Source organism: Myotis daubentonii, chromosome 15 (assembly GCF_963259705.1).
Source record: "Myotis daubentonii chromosome 15, mMyoDau2.1, whole genome shotgun sequence".
NCBI classification, from domain to species: domain Eukaryota; kingdom Metazoa; phylum Chordata; class Mammalia; order Chiroptera; family Vespertilionidae; genus Myotis; species Myotis daubentonii.
The window spans coordinates 28466450-28488909 of record NC_081854.1 but is presented as its reverse complement, the minus strand read 5'-3'; the positions used below and the strand labels follow the sequence as shown (position 1 = coordinate 28488909).

Here is a 22460-nt window from a genome sequence, read left to right as displayed (position 1 = left end):
ACTCCTGTTAGCCTGTAGTCTGGTCACTGCCCCTCCTTAACTATCTGGTCCTGCAAGACCCGTTTACCTAAGAGCTCCCATGTTACAGAGGCCATAAACCATGAACAGTACACAGCCCCCAGAGGGGCTATCAGTGCTGGCGCCAGGCCAGGCCTTTAAAGGTGTTCTCACAGCCCCCATCCCAACAAAGCCCTCGAAAGGTCCAGAAGTCCCAGCCATATTTGGGGACAAAGAAACCAAAAGGGGATAAAGGGAGAGCTTCCTCCATATTGGTTTGCTCATGATTTGAAGAGAAACAGTCTCCCCTGAGTCATTGTACTAGTACATGCGAAACATCTGACAATAAATGAGTTTTTCCTGTGTCTCTAAGTACCCTGTGTATTTTTCGGTCTCTTGGTAAATTCCGTAACATCTGAAGCTCTCCCTGCTCTTCCATCTCCCACCCCCCCTCCCTCTTTCTCTCTCGCTGCTGGGCCTGTTACTGGCTCACCTCAGGGTCCAGGCTTTTAAATCTCTGGGATCCTCCTAGTTCTCTCCCTGCCTCCGGCCCATTTCTGCTGGTTGCATGTTAAACTTTGCATCCATCCTGGGCATCGCAGAGCCAGTGCTGAGAGGGCGCAGGTGGCTGGCTGAGGCAGGGATGAGCGAGAGAGGCCTGCCAGGCAGGATCCGCCCTCCCTCCCCTCACACTTCCTCAGGCTGCTCCCTGGAGAGCCCTTGCAGCAGTCCTTCCCCGAAACATTCTTACTCTCATTGAAGCTGCTCTTCCTGGCAGAGTGTTTCTTCTCTCTCTCTCTCTCTCTCTCTCTCTCTCTCTCTCTCTCTCTCTCTCTCTCTTTCACCCTTTCTTCCTTCCCTTCCTTCCTATACATTTTTATTGATTTCAGAGAGGGAGAGCCAGAGACATCAATAATGAGAAGAAACATCAGATGAGAGAGAATCATTGATCGGCTGCCTCCTGCACGCCCCCTACTGGGGATCGACCCGAAACCCAGGAATGTGCCCTTGACTGGATTTGAACCCTGGACTGTTCTCTCGCAGGCCGACGCTCTAGCCACTGAGCCGAACGGGCTAGGGCATGGCCGAGCGTTTCCTGTGGCTCTTAGCGCTGGGGCGCACTGATTCACATCTCACCACAGCGGCCCATCTTCCTGTGCCAGCCTCCCACTGCCCGATGCGCCCCCGGCGCCCCCACCAGGACGTCTTGCTGTTCAGGGACCCATCCTGGGGCAGGGTGGTTGGCCCGGGGCTGGCAGGTTTGTTCTCCGGGGAATCCATTCCTGGGACCCCGTCTACACGGAAGGCCCCACAGAGGCCAGAATGAAAACAGAGACCCCTCCCCACCCTGCCCCCAGAATTTGGGCAGCTGGGGTTACTGGCACAACCCAGGGCTCGATGGAAGGCTGAGGGGAGCAAATGGGCACGCTTTTCACTAAGAATAATGGAAGTAATTCCAGAAGAAATAGCTAGGAGAGAGCGAAGTGGCTGCCTCTGAGCAGGGGAATCCCAGGCAGGGTCTCGCTGCCGGTTCCCACTTCTGTCTGTGGCCAGTTCACCACACCCTTGCCGGATGCCCTCTGCTCCCTCACGTACCTGTCTGCGAACCCTTCTCCCCCCCCCCCCCCCCCCCCACACACATCCCCACTCCGGCGGCCATGCACCGTCTGGGCACTTCTACTGGAGAGAAGCACGCAGCTGGCTGAGCGGGGTGGGCTGCAGTGAAGCACTCTTGTGGTCCTCATACCTTTTAGTCGTCTCCCCTCCCCCATACCTGCGTGGCAGCTGGATGGGGATGAAGAACGCGGCCTTCATCTATTCACCTTCTGCATCCACGCTCCGGGAGCACGCACCCTCCTCCTGGGAGCAAGCGAGCGGCCCTGTCCCTGCTCAGCTTGCCCAGGGCCCACGCCCCTCCTGTCCCTGCTGCAGTCCTGGCCCTGCCCTCTCCCACTACGCTCTTCCATTTTCACCCATAAACACGGCTCTCCCACAGTCTCCCAACCCCACAGGGCCCTCAGTGCTGGCCCCTCCCAACACCAGACAGCAACACTTCAAAATCTGTCTTCGATTTGGTCTCATTTACTTTCACAATGATGGACTGGAATTTTTATTATGCTAATTTTGCCTCATTCTCCCCTCCTCCCAAGTGATTTTTCAGAGAGAAAGGGGGAGAAAGAAACATCGATGTTAGAAACATTGATCAGCTGCCCCTCCCCACCAGCCCATACATGCACCCCAACTGAAGATCAAACCTGCAACCTGGGTATGTGCCCTGACTGGGAATCGAACCCACCACCCTTTGGCACACCAGCCAGGGCTGACTCATTCTTTTAAATGTACAAGAGATCATCCAATGTCTATGTATGTTTTAAAAACAATAAATGCAATGTGCTGACCACTGAGCAGGGGGAGCAGGCCCCCTCCCCCCCGCCCCCCCCCCATGCCTCCTGAGTGAGGAGCTGCATTTCTGGTTTGCAATCACCTTGCTTTTCCATGTAGTTTTACCACACACACACACATATTGCTTCGTTTTGCAGTTTTGAACATTATATGATTGGAATCACACTGCAATTCTGTTGAGATTCGCTGTGTTGGTGCAACCCAAGAATGTTTTTTGTTGATGTGTGTGTACTTCATTCTACATATGCTATCCATCCTCCTGCCCCAAGGAAATTTTAGGGGTTTCCATTTTCTGGCTGCTATGAACATGCTACTCTGGCCATGCCTGTGTATTTTTTTCCTTGGTGCACACACGAACAAACTTCTCTAGAACATAAACATACATACAGACATACAAGAGTGGAATTGCTGGGCCAATGGCTCCTTACACTCTCAATCTTACCGTTTAACGACGTTGTTTCCCAAACTTGCTAAGCTGGCACTGTCAGACATTGTTATATTTCTGACAGGCTCAGTGTTGTGGCACCGTGGCTCCCGTGTTTGCCCGTGCCGCCCCTGTCAGCTGTTGGTATTGCTCCCGCTCCATGGCTTGCCCTCCCACTGGGGGAAAAGTTCTTTATTTAATGTAGTCAAATGTATGACTCTTTCCCTCTGTGGTCACAGCTTTTTGCATCTTGTTTAAGAACTCCTTCCCTGCCCTGGCTTGGTGGATAGAGTGTCAGGGTCCCAGTTTCGATTCCAGTCAAGGGCACATGCCCGGGTTGTGTTTCTGATCCCGAATGGGGAGTGTGCAGGAGACAGCTGATCGATGATTCTTTCTCATCATGGATGTTTCTCTCTCTCTCTCCCCCTCTCTGAAATCAATAAAAATATATTTTAAAAAAAGAAGTCCTTCCCTGACCAGAAGTTATGAATTGTCTTCTAGAAGCTTAGTGTTGTTTTTTCACTAAGGAGAAAAGACGACTTGTTTAAAATATGGTGTTGGAGGAGAGCTCTATGGACACGATGGACCACCAGAAAGGTGAACAAGTGGGTCTAGAGCTAATTAAGCTAGAAACATTGCTGGAGGCAAAAATAGTAAAACAGAGCTGTCCTACGTCTGGCGCATCACGAGAAGGCAGGGTTCTTTGGGAAAGACAAAAATACTGGGAAAAACAGAAGGCAGCAGGGAAAGAGGAAGAGCGAATATGAGACGGACGGACTCATAGAAGCCTCCACACGCCTGCGTCTGCAGGGGCTGAGCAGGGCTGCCGTGGACGGGACACTGGACATCACTCCCTCACAGGGTTGCCGGAGTTGGAGCTGATTCGATGGCACATAATACACACACGTATGTAATTTCAACACCCCTAGTGGCCATGTTTTAGAAAAAACAAAAACAGATGAACTCAATTTTAATAATTTATGTAAGCCAATAGATACAAAGTGCTATCTCAACGTATAAGCAACATAAACATTACTAATGAGATATTTTACATTCTTTTTTTCATAATAAGTCTTCAAAATCTGGTATATATTTTATGCTTATAGTACATTTCAATTTGGGTGCTATTTTCATCAGAAATACTTCATGTTTAGGTTTCATAAAATTTATCGTAGAAAAGTGAGGCTCCCGTACCCTCGGGCTCTCACACGCAGCAGCTCCCCTGTAGCTGCAGGCCCGCTGGCTCTGGGAACTCACGGCTCGGGGACTGTGCTGGCTGTGCTCTTCTGAGCACGCGTGCGCTGTACCCAGGTCTACCGTTGTCACTGCTGTTGTTCCCAACAAACAGTGCAGAGATAACACCTAATGTATACTCGCTTAATAAATAAATCAAAATCAATACCATCCAGAACTCCGCGCTCCTTAGAGTTGGATAACCCACTGCTCTAAAGAGAATGGAGCTCTGGGGAAAGGATGGTGTCTCCCATTCTTCTCAGAGGTCGAGGGGCAAAGGGATCACTTCTGATCCCACTGCCTCCCGCAGGGCTCAGATGAAAAACTACGCTCACCCCAAACTCACACCCCTATCTGTGCCCGGCCGCTCTCTCCACTCAGACCTGGCCTCCCAGGACGGCTGGGCAGTTACGCCAGAGCAGCGGGCTCGTTTGAGATCACGGTCATGTTTGTAACTGTTTGCCTTGGGGTACTGTCAACTTGATCAGGACCTTTCTACAGCCACGCAGGCCCTCACCAGGACCAAGACAGAATGGAACCGGGTCCTGCTCTGCCTGGAAAGCTGCAGGAGGAATAGGTGCCCCTTCCCAGCAGTCCCAGGTCTCCGTGGACCAGTCTGGCCTCACTGCCACCCCAACTTCCAGGCCCCAAACCCCTCCTCTGCTCCTGAGTTCTTGCCTCTGCACACCTCCCTCTGTCCTGCACCTGCTTCTGAACCCTGGTCCATCCTGCAAGGCCTGGGGCATTTGTCCCTCCCCGAAGCGTCTGACAGCCTGTTCCCTGCCTCAGCTGCCTGCCCTTGCAAAGTACATGTGTGTGTGTAGTAAACAAGGCAGAAATGTAAAAATGTTCACTTCCCAAGGAAGATGTTCTCACGGAGGCAGGGAAAATCCAGGAGGACCGAAGTGGTTGTCTAGGTGGGGACAATGGCAGTGTTCCCACAGACAAGCCACCCTCCGACACAGGTCCAGGAGGTGGGACTGCAGGCTGCACCTCTCACCTGACTACGGATTATTGGCAAACTCCCTTGAAATAACAAAGCTATTGCTAAGTTATCATGTAGCTCTAACTCCTGGTGAGTCTTTCTACCCCTTGAAAATGACAGTAAATTACAATTGTCGTTAATAAAATGTAAAAGAGCTAGGATATTCTATCTCAGTTTTCCATCTAGCAATCAAAGCGCTCAGACGTAACTTTGACAGATGACCAAGGACAATGCCAGGGCTTATTTGCTCATCTGAACAACACAGGCCTCAGCGAGGAGGGGTTTTGTAAAAGGTGCCCCTGGGGCCTGCTGTCCGGGTTCATCAGTGCTGGGGCATGCAGCCCGTCAGCTGGCATCACCAGCAGCAAGCCCCAGTGGGTGGTCCTGAGAGGCTGGGACAATCTGACCGAGGAGGTGGCACAGAGCGGAGCAGAACCACAGCCCCCGGCGTCCTTCTCGGTGTGGCAGTGGCAGGGGCCCCACCTTGGTGCTCAAAGTGAGGCTCCCAAAGGGGGAGGGGACTGTGTGACCCCGGAAGAAGTACCTTCCCGGAAGGAGAGAGAAAGCTTAGGGAAAGGGCGCAACACGTTTTGCACAACTTCCTGCTGCATGGGTACCAGCACCTAGATTTCTACTGAACAAAAAAATGCTACCCAGAGCTGATACACAGAAACCCTCGCTGCTGCTCCCCTGCTGGGCGCAGCCAATAGACCGACCTGACACAGCACGCGAGCTGGTCCCGCTGGCCATTCCCTCGGTGCTTTCTAGGAGCCAGGCGATGGGCCAGCTCATCGGGCCGTTACCCGAGCAGGGGGGCTCACAAGCCATTCTCAATGGCAGCGTGGCAAGAAGACACGCCCTGGCTAGCATAGAGTGTAGCAGCACATTGTTAAAGTAAAGCAGAATGTAAAACATGAATTAAGCTTCTGAGACAGTTTATTTCTTCCTGGCCTGAGAGGGAAACACTGTTAGGTGGGAGTTTGCCTTTCCCACTTCTGGGCAAGGCAGACTTTTCGGGCCCAGGTCCTAGCCCAGGGGCGCCTGCAGACCCTGGCGGGGTGAGGGAGGCGGCTTCATGTCACAGTAGCTGAGGCTGCAGCCATCCAGCACGTCGCCCTGAGCGAGGCCCTCGAGGCGGGGATCCTCGGAGGCTCTGGTGCCGGTCCACACGCCCGTCCTCTCCAGTGTCGCGCGGAGAAGTTCTCGGATTCTTTGGTTTTCCTTGGAGGTAGACTCCCAAACAACTTCAAGCTCACCTTCCACTGCTCTGAGAAATAACCAAAACAAAGGGAAAGTTTAAAGCCACACAATTAAAAAATGCTTGGATGGCCCATGAACCCTAAGGCAGCAAGCACTCAATGGAGGTTTGCTTGCACCAGAGAACAGAGGCCACTGGGCTCCGGTTGGGAAGCCGGGACTCCCAGTGCTGCACGAAACACCGAGGTCCCCTGGAAACAGACAGGAAGACTAAGGCACCGGCTGAACACAACTTCTTACCTTTCCTCTCCAAATGTTGCCATTGCCTTCACGTTGACATCAATGTACCTATTCTTTGTTTTTCTACAGAATTATACTGCATAAACATAAGATACAATAACTGAAGTGGTTGACCTATTATATAGCACAATGGCCCGGCCGAGAGCACCCTTGTACTGTGCGCCCTCTGGGCTGCTCCTCTGTCCCCTCTGCTTGTCCCCACTGTGACCTGGCCAACACTCGGGCACCTTTCACAGGCACCCACCATCGAGCCACTGTGGGCCCAGACATGAAGAATTAGTAAGGGGTCTGGCCTGGAGTGACCCCCGTGCACAGGAAGATCGTGGGTTCGACCCCTGGTCAGGCACATGCCTAGGTTGCAGGGTTTGATCCCCAGGCAGGATGTGTACGGGATGCAACCGATCGATGTCTCTCTCACATTGATGTTTCTCTCTCTCCCTCCCTCTCTGGAATCAATCATTTAAAAAATAGAATTAGTACGAGGTAAGGAGGGAACCATAGGGGAATGGGGCTCATAATGGAGGACACAGAGACGACTGCCTAGACCATGTGCCAAGAGGGTGAGTGCCCAGAGGGGAACAGGCTTGAGAAAACGAAAGGACAATGAAGCAGATTTTCCTGAGGAAGGACTGTGTGACAAGCACTATGTGGGCTCAGGAAATGGCAGACAAAGGTATCCATGTCCTCACAGGGCCGTGGTCCCCTGGGGGAACAGACCAGGGTATCAGCCCCCACTTCCCTGGGTGATGAGCCCTTTGGGGGACTGTGAGGAGGCCAGCTTCATAGACAATGGGAGATGGTTATGGAAAAGGTTAGAAACTGTTGTTTAAGGAAGAAAACACTGAGATTCAGGGAGGCCAGTGACATGCCCACTTGTTCAGTTTTCACTTTTCTTATGAACTGTTACTCCTTCCAAGTCCCATGATGCCCACCGAGGGTTGGGCACTACTTAAGTAAACCATGTCCCCCCAAGCCTCCAGACTTTTGTTTCTAGCACAAAAACACCTAGATGTCTGACAAATCACAGCAACGAATCAGGATAAATGTATGGCTAAACTAAAAACAAACAATAGGAAATCTCTAAGGGCAGAAAAACTGAAGACTAAGCTGAAACCACAGAGGTGGGTAAACAAAATGTTGGTATTTCTTTGAGGCCGAAGCCCATGCAAGAACCCAGCTTTCTATGGAGTGGAGAGTAGGTCTTGGGCCCATGAAAACTGGGTGTGACCAAGCCCCAAACTATCCATGTTTTTCCTCTTCTTCCTAGATACACCCTGAACTATGTGCTCCAGAATTAGGCAGGGAAATGGAGGCACAAGGATGACCCTCACAGACAGGATGGTTTGGTGGGAAACCTGCCAATCTTCAAAAGAAACCTTCCTGTGAGGGTAAGAGTCTTCTGTTTGCAAATACATCTGGCGTTTGAATCTATATTGTTCCCCATGATTGGGCATCCCCAGGCCCAGACTGTAGTGTATCAAGAGTAAAAAGCCAGCCATAACCGGTTTGGCTCAGTGGATAGAGCGTCGGCCTGTGGACTGAAAGGTCCCAGGTTCAATTCCGGTCAAGGGCATGTACCTTGGTTGTGGGTACATCCCCAGTAGGGGGTGTGCAGGAGGCAGCTGATCGATGTTTCTCTCTCATCGATGTTTCTAACTCTCTATCCCTCTCCCTTCCTCTCTGTAAAAAATCAATAAAATATATTTTAAAAAAAAAGAGTAAAAAGCCATTTTTGAGACAATCAGGAAAAGAACCCACTGAATATACTAAACCAGCAGTCACCAACCTTTCAGACCTCATGGACCACCGGTTGGCAACCGCTGTAACAGTACATTGGATATGACCAAAGAGAGAATTAGTAAACTGGAATGTTGAGCAGAGAAAATCACCCAGAATGCAGTATAGAAAAATATATGATATTAATGAGTTGTATAATAGAAATGTAATGATGGCATCATGGATATTTTAAAAGTCCTTTTGTGGTTTTTCAGTGCATAGGTCCTTCACATCCTTTAAGTTTATTCCTAGGAATTTTATTCCTTTTGATGGAATTGCAAATGAAAAAGTTTTTTTCATTTTTCTGAAATTTCATTGTTAGTCTATACAAAAGCAATGGATTTTTGTACATTGATTTTGTATCCTATAACTTTACTGTATTTTTTTCATTTGTTTCTAATAGCTTTTTTTTTAATTTAATATATTTTATTGATTCTTTACAGAGAGGATGGGAGAGGGAGAGTTAGAAACATTGATAAGGGAGAAACATTGACCAGCTGCCTCCTGCACACCCCCCACTGGGGTTGTGCCTGCAACTAAGGTACATGCCCTTGACCGGAATCAAACCTGGGACCCTTGAGTCCGCAGGCCGATGCTCTATCCACTGAGCCAAACCAACCAGGGCTCTAATAGCTTTTTGATGTTAAAGAGTTATGTCATCTGCAAAAAGTTAATGATTTTACATCTTCATTCCTAATTTGGATGCCTTTACTTCTTTCTTTTGCCTGACTGGTCTGGCTACACCTTCCGGCACTATGCTGAATAAGAGTGGTGATGCCAAGAATGGGCATCCTTATCTTATTCCTGATTTTAGAGAAAAAGCTTTCAGTTTTCCAACATTCAGTACATTAGCTGAGGGTGTGTCATATATGGCCTTTATTATGGTAAGCTTCCTTTTTATACCCATTCTATTGAACATTTTAATCATAACTGGATGTAGTATCTTCTTAAATGCATTATCTGCATCTATTGATATGATCATATGATTTTATCCTTTATTTTATTGCTATGATGTATCACATTGGACCAATTTGAGTATGTTGAACCATCCTGTGCCCCTGGAATGAGTTCTACTTTATCTTTTTAATGTATTGTTGTATTTGACCTGCTAGTATTTTGTTTAAGATTGTTGCATCTATATTCATCAGAGTTATTGGTCAGTAATTTCCTTTTTTGTGTGTTGTCCTTGCCAGGTTTTGGTTTCAGGATAATGATGGCCTGTAAAATGAATTAGGAAGTATTGCCTCTTCAATTTTTCATGAGTTTGAGAAGAATAGATATTATGTCTTCTTTAAATATTTGGTAGAATTCACTAGTATAACCATCTGGTTCTGGACTTTACTTTTTGGGAGGTTTTTGATGACTCTTTAAATTTTCTTACTGTTGATTAATCTATTTAGATTTTCCAGATCTTCATGGTTTAGTCTAGGAAGGTTATGTATTTCTAAGAATTTATCTTTTTTTTCTAGGCTATTGAATTTGGTGGCATATGTAGCATGTCACAGCATTCTGGTATAGTTCTTTGTATTTCTGTGGGGTCCACTGTAACTTCTTTTTCATTTCTGATTTTGTTTGAGCCTTTTCTCTTTTTTTCCTAATTAAAATTTTTTCAAAGAGCCAATTCTTTGTTGCATTAGTTTTTTCTATTGTCTTTTTGTTTTCTATTTTATTAATTCTGATCTAATTTTTATTATTTCCTCCCTTCTACTGAGTTTGGGCTTTGATTGTTCTTTTTTCCTAGTTCTATATGGTGAAATGTTATTTGAGATTTTTGTTTCTTGAGGTAGGCCTGTAATGATATAAATTTCTCTCTTATAACCATTTTGTATGAATTCCCTAAATTTTGATGTCATATTATTCTCACTTGTCTCTATGCATTTTTTTTTCTTTTATTTCTTCTCTGACCCAGTCATTGTTTAGTATCATGTTATTTAATCTCCATATATTTGTGATTTTTTTCCTGCTTTCTTTGTGCAGTTTCCAATTTCAAAGCATTGTGTTTGGAGAATATACTTGGTATGATTTCAATCTTGAACTTATTGAGGCTAGTTCTGTATCCCAACATACCGTCTATCTTTGAGAATGTTTCATATGCACTAAAGAAGAATGTATAATCTGGTGTTTTGGGATGAAAACTTTGTAAATATCAATTATGTGCAATTGGTCTAATGTGTCATTTAAGGTCAATATTAATGTCTTATTGATTTTCTGTTTGAATGATCTATCTATAGATAACAATGGGGTAGTTACGTTTACTACTATAATTGTGTTTTTGTCAGTTTCTGCCTTTAGTTCTATTATCAGTAATTGCTTTTTATATTTTGGCACTCCCTGATTGGTGCATATATATTGATATGTCCCTGTTATCATTATAAAATGCCATCTTCGTCCATTACCTTTTTTAGCTTGAAATCTATTTAGTCTGATATAAGTATGGCTATACCCACTTTTCTCTGGATGCCATTTGCTTTGGAGCAAGCATGTCAAACTCGCAGCTGGCAGGCTGCATGCCTCGTTGCTTTGGGGTATCATTTACCATCCTGTTCCTTTGAGTCTATGTCTGTCCTTGCAGCTGAGATGTGTCTCCTGAAGGCAGCATACAGTTGGATTTTGTTTTGTAATCCAACCTGCTACTTTGTGTGTGGTTTTTTGTTGTTGTTGTTAATCTTCACTGGAGGATATTTTTCCATTGCTTTCAGAGAGAACGGAAAGGAGGGAGGGAGGGGGAGAGAAACATCAATGTGAGAGAGATACATCAATTTGTGGCTTCCCACATGCACCCTGACTGGGGTCAGGGATTAAACCTGCAACCAGGTATGTGCCCTTGACTAGGAATTGAACCTGCAACCTTTCAGTGCCTGGGATGGCACTCTAACCATTGAGCAACAGTGGCCGGGACAAGATGAACCTTTAAAAAAAAATGACAAAAAACATCATAACAGCAAAAATGAAACAGAGAAGACGATGGAATATGCTGAGAGAAAAAAAACCTGTCAATGTAGAATTCTATACCCAGCAAAAATCATCTTACAAGACTGGGGTCAAAATCCAGTGTTTTCAGATAAACAAAACTAAAAAAGCTTACTACCAACATCCTCTTACTAAATAAACTTCTAAATAATGTATTTTAGGAAGAAGGAAACTAATCTGAGAAATATACTATTCTAAGATGCAAGAAAGAATATGTTCAAAGATTAACTGAGGCATATTTTTGAGGGCTTTTTTTTTTTGAGCAAAAATCAATTCAACTTGGGCAGTATCCAATCTAGCAGACAGAAAGGAGCTCCAATGAGCTGTATAAAATAAAGGATTTTATAGGCAGAAGGGAGCAGGAACAAGGAAGTTAAATGAGGCGAAAAAGCAGCTGGTTATTGGAAGGAGGCCTATGAGGTAGATTACATAACTCGTGCTAATCAGGTGATTCCTACATGACTGATTTAAGACTCCATTTCTGCAAGAGCTGAAATTGTACATTTAGTCTTTGTTTGGTGACATGGGGCTTAGCATAAGCAATTCTATTTTGGGCTAGTTGTCTTAATTTTAACAATTAGCAAGCAAAGAAATTGGCCAACTGTAGGTAAATAAAAATAAACAATTATATAAAAATAGTATTATTTAATTTGGGATGGATAAAAATAATGACATAAAATGACATAGTTATATCTAATGATACTAGATAACATCATATAAACCGAAGGGGAAATAATTAGATTAAAGCATTAGAGCTTGCATTTGGGGGGAAGAAATGTAGGTATGCTGATCAAATATATTTTTTAATGTTAAATATCCAGGGTGAAATTTCAAGGGTAACTCTCAAAGAATATATAAGTTTTAAACAATTAAAGGGCAAAAAATGGAATGGAGAGAAAGTAAAAAAAAAGAGTTCCATTTTACTAATGGAATTCTAAGCCTCCTGTTTGGCAAGAAACTTGGTATTGTCTCAACTTTTTACAAAGTGACTATTCAGACTGATAAGAACTTCTGTGACTACAGAAACCATGTTAGATAAGACTTCATTTTGCTTGGCATTAAGAAGCATCTGGCTGACGGGAAGCAGATAACTGCATTCTGCATGGCATCAAATACATGGATCCTACTAAAACTTGAAGAAAATCACATCTGAGCATCATTATTATTCTTCTGCAGGCATCAGTTTATATTCCAGTCTGTCAAAGGCAACACAGCCATTAGGAAAGGGCGGACTTAAGTGTGAGGGACCACAAGTTCACCTTCACAAAGCCTGCGATATTCCCCAATGTGTTTAATACACTGGCAATATTTTGTCTGTCGCAAGTTTAAAGGATAAAGGTGTAACTGATATAGCACCTTATATCCACAGAGAACAAAATGCACCTCTAATCTTATCACTATGATCTTCCAAAAAGGAGATTTTAATGTTCTTGGCAATAAATACAAAAAAGGGAAGTAAAACATTTAATCTAAAATTTATAATATCTCCCAAGAAAATGGAATAAAACAAAAACATCAGAGATGTAAAAGAAGAAAAAGGGAAGGACAATTAGAGGAGTAAGTTGATTTAGAAGGTCCAATATTCAAACAACAGAAAATTTTCAAGGAGGGATTAAAGCAAATGAGAAGCTGGGATGTACTGTATAGCATGGTGACCTCAGTTAATGATACTGTATGGTATCTTAGAGAGTAGATAAGGGAGTAGATCTTAAATGTTCTCACTATACCAACAACATGGTAATTATGTGAGGCGAAGGATGTTTTAACCTTATTGTGGTAATCATTTTGCAATATATACATGTATTAAGTCATCACATTGTACACCTTAAACTTACACATGTCAATTGCTGGGGAAATTTTAAAAAAGAAAACAAAGTAAGGAGCAAATAAAAATCAAGAGCAACATTAAATTCAGAGCCCTAACCGGTTTGGCTCAGTGGATTGAGCGTCAGCCTGCGGACTAAGAAGTCCCGGGTTCGATTCTGGTCAAGGGCATGTGCCTGGGTTGCGGGCACATCCCCAGTGGGAGGTGTGCGGGAGGCAGCTGATCGATGTTTCTCTCTCATCAATGTTTCTGGCTCTCTGTCCCTCTCCCTTCCTCTCTGTGGAAAATCAATAAAATATATTTTTTAAAAAGCCCCTTCTGTTTAAAAAAAAATTCAGATAAGACTAAAATACAAAAGCAAAAGTAAGCAATTAAATAAACAAAACAGATCTAGAGGGTTTTATTGGAAAATTCTACCAACACCAAAAACACACACACGATATGAGTGGGGCAGCCCTACCTTTTCTCCTGCAGCGCCTCATCCAGGACATCCTGCTTGTCCTGCAGCATCCGATGGAGGTGCCGCATCTCCTGCTGGTACTGAGCGGTCTTGCTAGCAAAGTCCTCCTGCTGCTCTGTCAGACAGTGACTAATGTCATCCAGCTTCAGTGCAGCCAGCTTCTTGTACCCCTGGTGGAGGAGGAGGACTCTGTGAGTGAGGGAGGCTGCTTGCTGCCCAGGCCGAGGCCTCAAGGATGCATTCCCGACCCACCTCCTTGTGCTGTCAGAGACCAATGAGTTGAGTAAGCCCTGGATAGGTCTGATCTGGAAGGGCAAGGCTGGATCATAAAAGTCATATAAAGTAATACAAAATTTCAAGTATAATAAAACCAAATTTCTAATTTATATCATGCTATAAGTTATTTTTATGTTATAAATAAAATTAAAACAGAAGGATCTGGCATACTTTGAGATGACTGAGATAAAAGACATTAATTTATTTTCCTTCTTACATTTTTGTTGCCTAGTATTTAAGGTTATGAGTTTCCTTCTGAGCATTTCTAAAACTTTTGTCACATATAGTCTGACCAATAGTATAGTTTCCATAGATGAAATTCTCTTTGGAAGTTATGACATCTGGAAGCCAGTCAAAGATGGCAGCGTAGGAGGACTCTAAGGACACATTAAATTTACACCTATACATACAGCAGTTCCTCTGGGTGATATCTAAGAGACAACTGGAACAGCTTCTGCACAAAATAGGAAGGAAGACTGTATAGAGAAGGCTGGGAACTGAGAGTGTCCTCTGGGCGCTGAGGGAATTGTCCGGAATGGAGGGACTGGTGAGCATCATTGTTTACAATTCTCCTGCACTTGGATGGGGCGGGCGCTTTATCCCAGTTCTCTGGTCGAGCTGCAGGGCTGCTGTAGCGCATCCCCAGCCCCCCTCCCCAGAACTAGATCCAACAGGAGCAGGACAGCACCACAGCCCATGTAAATAGGCCCCTTCACCTGGAGAGAGATCCGGTGGGTGTGGTAGCATGCACCTGCTGGGTTGCACGCGGCACACCCCTTGCCCAGAGTGTGGAACCAGCAAAATGCTGTGCTGTTCGCAAGGCTGTCCTATTCAGAGAAAGTGCAGAAATAGTGGGGAGCACCTGCATGTGACCAGAGAAAGTGTGGGGACACTGGGATACTGCAACACATGCACTCAGAGTAGCCCTGCCCAGATCAGGTTCAGGGAACAGACAATTAAAGTAACAGGGCACATTGCACACATACTGGGCAGTGCAACCCATACAGGATAGCCCTGCCCAGAGCAAAAGGGCAAGGAAACACACACTAGGTTGCCCTGCCCAGAACCCACTCCTTTTGGCACGTGCCTTGCCCAACTATAATTGCCCTACCAAAAACATCTGGCACACAGATTGAGAAAAAGCTATTTCATCGAACTCATAGGAATAAACACAGAAAGTCAAACAAAATGGGGAGCAGAAGAATATGTCCCAAATGAAGGAGAAATTAAAAAATCCAGAGAAAAACTCTAATGAAATGGAGATAACTCATTTGCCTGATAAAGAATACAAAGAAATGGTTGTAAGGATGCTCAATAAGCTCAAGAGTAGAATAGAGAATCTCAGAGAGCATTTCTAACAAAGGGTTAGAAAATGCAATAAAGAACCAATCAGAAATAAAGAATACAATAACTGAAATGAAGAACACATTAGAAGGAATGGAAATCAGATTAGTTAATACAAAAGAATGGATCAGCAAACTGGAAGACAGAATAGGGGAAATCACTCAATTAGACCAACAAAATGAAAAAAGAATTTTAGCCGAAACCGGTTTGGCTCAGTGGAAAGAGCGTTGGCCTGCGGACTGAAGGGTCCCGGGTTCGATTCCGGTCAAGGGCATGTGCCTGGGTTGCGGGCACATCCCCAGTAGGAGATGTGCAGGAGGCAGCTGATCGATGTTTCTCTCTCATCGATGTTTCTAACTCTCTATCCCTCTCCCTTCCTCTCTGTAAAAAATCAATAAAATATATTTTTTAAAAAAAGAATTTTATTTTATTATTATGTTTTAAAAATATACATTTTTCTTGATTTCAGAGAGGGAGGGAGAGGAAGAGAGAGAAACATCTATGATGAGAAAGAATCATTGATTGGTTGTCTCCTGCAGGCCCCACACTGGGGATCAAGCCCACAACCCAGGCATATGCTCTCACTAGGGATTGAACCATGACCTCCTGGTTCACAGGTTGATGCTCAACCACTGAACCATGTGACTGGGCTGAAAAAAGAATTTTTTTAAAATGAGGTTAAGAGACTTTTGGGACATTGAATGCCCTAACATCCACATTATAGGGATTCCAGTGGAAGAAGAGTGAGAGAAAGGAGCAGAAAGTATATCTGAATAAGTAATGACTAAAAATGTCCCTAATCTGGGAAAGGAAACACATTCAGGTCCAGGAAGCACAGAGTTCCAAACAGATGAACCCAAAGAGGCCTAAACCAAGACATACTGCAATTAAAATAGCAAAGGTTAAGGATAAAGAGACAAGGCCTCAAGAAGGAAACAAGTCAGAAACTTTAAGGGAAATCCCATAACTTATCAGCTGATTTCTCAGAAGCAAGTTTACAGGTCAGAGGGAGTGGCAGAAAATATTTAGAGTGCTACAAGAAAAGAACGAATGACCTAGAATACTGTATCTGGCAAGGTTATCATTCAGAATTGAAGGAGAGATAAAGAGTTTCCCAGTAAAAACTAAATGAGTTCACCACCACCAAACCAGCTTTACAAGAATTGTCAAAGGGTCTTCATTTGCAGGAAAGAAAAGGTATAGCCAGGAATAAGGAAATACAGGAAAGAAAAATTCTCACTGGTAAAGACAAGTATACAATAAGCACAGTGAATCAATCACTTAAAAAGCTAATATGAAGGTTAAAAGACAATATAACAAAATTAACTATAACTACAATAGTCAAGGGATACAAAAAACAAGAAAATAAAAACATGATGTCCAAAACATAGAGTGGAGGGGAAGTAAAACTGTAGTGCATTTTGAATGCATTTGAACTTAAACACCTATCAGCTTAAAATACTGTCATACACACACACACACACACACACACACACAACTAGAGGCCAGGTGCACGAAGTTCGTGCACGGAGTTTACTGGCGGGGGGGGGGGGGGAGGGACTGGGGAAGGTTGGCTGGCCGTGGGAGCGCACTGACCATAAGGGGGCAGCTCCTACACTGAGCATCTGCCCCCTGGTGGTCAGTGCACATCATAGCAACTGGTCGACTGGTCGACCTTTTGTTCTGGGCATTCGGTCTTAAAGTCGCTTAGGCTTTTATATAGAGAGATACTAGAGGCTTGGTGCATGAAATTCATGCACAGGAGCGGGGAGGGTCCCTCAGCCTGGCCTGCACCCTCTCCAATCTGGGATCCCTTGGGGGATGGGGCCTAAACCGGCAGTCGGACATCCGTCTCGCAATCTGGGACTGCTGGCTCCTAACCGCTCACCTGCCTGCCTGCCTGATGGCCCCTAACCACTCTGCCTGCCTGCCTGATCGCCCCAAAATGCCTCTGCTTGCCAGCCTGATTGCCCCCATATGCCCCCCTGCTGGCTTGGTTGCCCCCTAACTACCCCACTGCCAACCTGGTTGCCCCCTAACTGCCCCCCTGCTGGCCTCTCATTTTTCTTGATGCTATATGCTTGCCAATCTTGTTTATCCTTTCAAAGAATCAACTCTTTTTTTTTTTTTAAATATATTTTATTGATTTTTTACAGAGAGGAAGGGAGAGAGATAGAGAGTTAGAAACATCGATGAGAGAGAAACATCGATCAGCTGCCTCCTGCACATCTCCCACTGGGGATGTGCCCGCAACCCAGGTACATGCCCTTGACCGGAATCGAACCTGGGACCTTTCAGTCCGCAGGCCGACGCTCTATCCACTGAGCCAAACCAGTTTTGGCCAAAGAATCAACTCTTAGTTTCATTGATTTTTTCTATTGTTTTTTAAGTCTCTATTTTGTTTATTCTACTCTGATCTTTATTTTCTTCCTTTTACTGACTTTGGGTTTTGTTTGTTCTTTTTCTAGTTCCTTTAGATGTAAAGTTAGATTGTTTTTTTGGAATTTTTCCTGCTTCCTGTGGTAGGCTTGTTTAGTTAAGAACTTTCCCCTTAGAATTGCTTTTGCTGAATCCCATACTTTTTTTTGTTTAAATCTTCACCCGAGGATATTTTTTTCTATTGATTTTTAGGGAGAGGGAAAGACAGAGAGAAAGATTGATATGAGAGACACACATCGATTGGTTGCCTCCTGCACAAGCCCCAACCAGGCTCTGGGTCCAGGAAGGAGCCTTCAACCAAGGTACATGCCCTTGACTGTAATCAAATCTGGGACTCTTTGGTCCACAGGCCGACGCTCTATCCACTGAGCCAGACTGGCTAGGGCTGAGGATATTTTTATCCACTGATTTTTAGAGAGTGGAAGTGGGGGAGGGATGGGGAAAGATGAGAGAAACTTTAATGTGAGAGAGACATCGGTTGGTTGCTTCCCTTACTTGCCCCGACTTGGGCCAGAGATCAAACCTCATAACTAGGTACATGCCCTTGACCTGGAATCAAACCTTCAACCCTTCGGTGCACAGGCTGACACTCTATCCACTGACCTATATAGCCAGGGCTCATAAGTAACATTTTAGCTCATAACCTTTTCTTCACTCTTCCCCCACTTAAATATGCTTAAGTGCCTCCTACTTGATTTTTCAGCTTTAAATGATATCCTTCGACTCAAGTTATTGCATATGAAGCAGTCGGCTAGTTTATTCTACTTTCTACCTTCCTTCCCCCTTCACTTATCAGTTTTTCTTTGGTTGTATTGTTTCTACATTGGCAGGGAACATTTACATTCTATTCTATCAGTCTTGTCCCTGCCTTTTTTTTTTTTTTAAATATACCTTTACTAGAGGCCCGATGCACAAAATCCGTGCAAGAGTAGGCCTTCCTTCCCCTGGCTGCTAGCACTGGCTTCCCTTTGGCACCTGGGACCTGGGCTTCTCTCCGGTTGCCCGCAGGCACCTGGGACCTGGGCTTCCCTGGCAGGCCCGGCTTCGTCCAGAAAAGTCGTCTGGAAGGATGTTTGGTCTAATTAGCATATAACGCCTTTATTATTATAGATTGATTTCAGAGAGGAAGGGAGAGGGAGAGAGAGAGATAAGAAACATCAATGATGAGAATCATTGATTGGCTGCCTCCTGCACGCTCCCTATTGGGGATTGACCCCGCAACCCAGGCATGTGCCCTTGATCAGAATCGAACCCAGGATCCTTCAGTCCACAGGCCAACGCTCTATCCATTGGGCCAAACTAGCTAAGGCCCTGTTTTAATTCTTAGTTCACAGTTTAATATATTCTTACTATTAATACTTTTCCAAAGTCTGCCCAATTATTTCTTGGTTGGCTAAACTCGGTTTGATTGATCCTTAGGACCAAGTTTTTGCATGGTCAAAACATCTTAAGAGCAGCTTGGTTGGATGGAAATATCCTTGTCTCATACTCTCTTTCCTTGAATATGTATGGATGGTAGCCCACAGGTCTCTGGCATTCAGTGTTGTTACTGAAAAGTGTGATGCCAACGTGGTTTTTTCTTTGTTATGCAGTGGTCTTTTGCATGAGTGTTCAAGGTATTCTTTGTTTATCTTAAAGTTATAGGTGTTGATGTCAATTTTCTGGGTCCATGTGTTTGTTTTAGGCATATAATGTGCCCTTTCAATATGCAGATTCAAGTCTTCTTTTCTCTCAAAAAGTTTTTATGAATTATGGTTAGACTAGAATAAGTTCCATTGTTTAGTTTCTTCTTTGGGGACTTTACCAATAGGATACTGGATTTCTTATCACTTTCTACTGAAGTCTTTTTGACATTCTTACTTCTGCCTTCTTGTCTTTGCCTTTTTCATCTCTATCCGTTATGTTCCTTATTGTGCTTTTATGAACACATTCTCCTTGCAATTTAGTTCACATTTCTGAAATGATTTCTTCTTCTTCTACTTCTTTCCCATGTTGTACCCGTTCCATTTCACATCCTCCTTTGTCTGGCTGTCTCTTCTTAGGGCACTGTTTCTGCTTTGTGGTATTTCTTCCTAGTTTTGACTGCTTTATTAAGTTTTAGCTACCCTCCTGCCTATCTACTTACCTACCTGCCTATCAATCCACTTTGGAGTATAGGTTTCAATTTTTATCTCCTTTGTGGCAACACTTTGTGATGCATTTCATCATGTATAGGAGAGTTATACTTCTACTTTTCTTCCATTTTCTTAAGGTGTTTTTGTATGGAGGGCACTGAATTCCTCTGAGATAAGATGAGTTTCCTAAGAGGGTGGGAGCATGGGTTGGTTGGGCCAGGGACGCCTTCCACCTCTCTTGAAGCCTCTTCCCTGGCTCTCGGAATCCAGCCAGGTCGTGAATGGCTTCCACCTGCAGCTCTGAGTTTCCTAGATCTCCTCCTAACCCTGACTTCCAAGGGGATGCCCTCACTTTTACAAGTCAGATTTTGCTGGAGTTTTGTGAGATCACCTCTGGATTTTCTCAAGCCTTTTCCAGATCTCTTCACTTCCCCAGAGATTCTGCCCTGTCTAACCGAATCTGACTCACAGGTTTCCTCTCTTGTGGCTGGGTGGTCCCTTTTACTATTCCTATTCAGATGACCAATGAAGAGATGGATTCCCAAGACAAGGCCATCCACTCTGAAGATCAGACTTTCTCTTTTAGAAATAAAAGCTAACCAGAAAAAACAAAAACCCGTAACTGCTTCTTACTACTCATAATACTTCTAGGCAGAGTCTTACCACTAACAGTATGGTGTATTTCTTCTAGCCTTTCTGATGCAGAGTTGAGATATTGTTTTGTATACTGCTTTTGATATTGTTGAATTTTTTTGTTGTTTCTTAATCCTCACCTGAGGATATATTTTTTCCATTGATTTTTAGAGAGGTGGAAGGGAGTGGGAGAGGGGGAAAGAGAAAGAGAAAGATTAATGTGAAAAAGACATTGATTGGTTGCCTCCTGCATGTGCCCCTACCAGGGCCAAGGATTGAAGCTGTAACCCAGGTACATGCCCTTGACCAGGAATCAAACTCACAACCCTTTCGTGTATGGGCCAACACTCTAACCACTGAGCTATGCTGGCCAGGGCTTGATATTGTTGAATTTTTTAAATTGTAAAACATATTATTTAATTAATTTCCCAAACAGTTATTGAATTTATTGAATACTATGAATCCAATGTTATTTGGATTCTAGGTGCTTGGGATATATCAGTGAACAAAAATAGAAAAAGATCCCTGTCCTTGTGGAGTATATAGTCTGGTCAAGGGAGACAGACAATAAGCAATAAACATAATAAATAAATTATATAGTCTATTAGAATGTTGTCTTTGGAAGAAACAATAAAGCAACGTAATGAGAATCAGGAGTGTGAAAGTATAGATGACCACCAATTAAAAATAGTTGAGGTATGTCTCATTGGTAAGGTGACACGTGGATATTTGGGGGAAACATAAAACATATATGAACAGCCCTAGCTGGTTTGGCTCAGTGGATAGAGCATCAGCCTGCAGACTGAAGGGTCCCAGGTTCAATTCTGGCCAAGGGCACATGCCTGGGTTGCGAGCTCAATTCCCAGTAGGGGGTGTGCAGGAGGCAGTCGATCAATGATTCTCTATCATCACTGATGTTTCTATCTCTCTCTCCTTCTCCCTTCCTCTCTGAAATCAATAAAGAAATATATTAAAAAACAACAACCTATATGAACAATTTCATTAATAGTAACAAAGAAAATACCATATAACTATCACCCAATGTAATACATAGAATATTTAAAAATATATTTTTTATTGATTTCTAGTTTTACAATTAATGCACCAAACAGGTTACTTTTGCCTGTTTTAAACTTTATAAATGCAATCATATTTATAGGTTCTCATTTGTGCTGGGCTTCCTTCACTCAATATTTATGAAATGTAGGAAAAATAAAATCTATTCATTGTATTAGGACACAGATTTGGTTCTGAGAAATTTTAAGTTAAATATTGTTCAACTTTTTAAAAGTAAATAATTCAGGACTAAACCTTACGTCCCCTAAAATAAAACAGACAAATGCACAACATACTATGTTCACTCAATATTATGAGTATTTACACACAGCCAGCCAATGTTTCGATTTGCTTTTCTTGGTTTGTTAATTTTCCAACACATCAAACGAATGTCATTACTCTATTTACCCACTTATTAGACCTTTTTAATCATTGTCCTATATTACATGCACCTGAGCCCAGAGGTCCTGGGTCTTATTCCCCATCTACCCAGGCCCCTGGCCTGCTGGTCCTCTCCCTGCCCCTGGCCAGGAGAAATCGGTGTGCCTGATGAGGCTGTGGATGCATGCTGAGCGACCAGCAGTCAGAATGCAGACGACGGAGAGGAGAATGGTCAAGTATGGGAGGTGGCCAAGAGGAGGAGAGTCAGTACAATGAGAACGGCTCTCTTGGGCAGAGAAACTGGAGGGTGCAAGAGGGAGTAGGTCAATGCTACTCCCCAATTGAACCAACAACTGAACTAGGTTTGATCATAAAGCCTGAACATTAACTTAAGGATATAGCCTGGAGATTTTTCTGAATCTTTTATTTTTTAAATATATTTTTATTGATTTCAGAGGGGAAGGAAGAAGGAGAGTGAGATAGAAATATCAGTGATGAGAGGGACTCATTGATCAGCTGCCTCCTGCATGCCTCCTACTGGGATTGAACCTGCAGCCCTGATGTGTCATGACTGGGAATTGAACTGTGATCTCCTGGTTCATATGACGCTCAACCACTGAGCCACACCGAACGGGCTCTGTAGCCTT

General features: G+C 44.1%; 1 protein-coding gene across 3 annotated transcripts in view; it reads right to left on the bottom strand.

Moving 5' to 3' along the window:
* Positions 1 to 3788: 3788 nt before the first annotated feature.
* CEP89 (centrosomal protein 89) overlaps positions 3789 to 22460 on the bottom strand; it is a 77649-nt gene continuing 58977 nt past the window's right edge. For 2 of the 3 annotated variants that reach the window (XM_059667017.1, XM_059667018.1), the window contains exons 18-19: positions 13571 to 13740; positions 3789 to 6309 (exon numbers count right to left, since the gene is read on the bottom strand). In XM_059667017.1, the coding sequence (XP_059523000.1) occupies positions 6069 to 6309; positions 13571 to 13740 (411 nt within the window). In that variant the 3' untranslated portion in view covers positions 3789 to 6068. The remainder of the gene's footprint in view (positions 6310 to 13570; positions 13741 to 22460) is intronic. The other variant, XR_009448849.1, reaches the window with a different exon arrangement.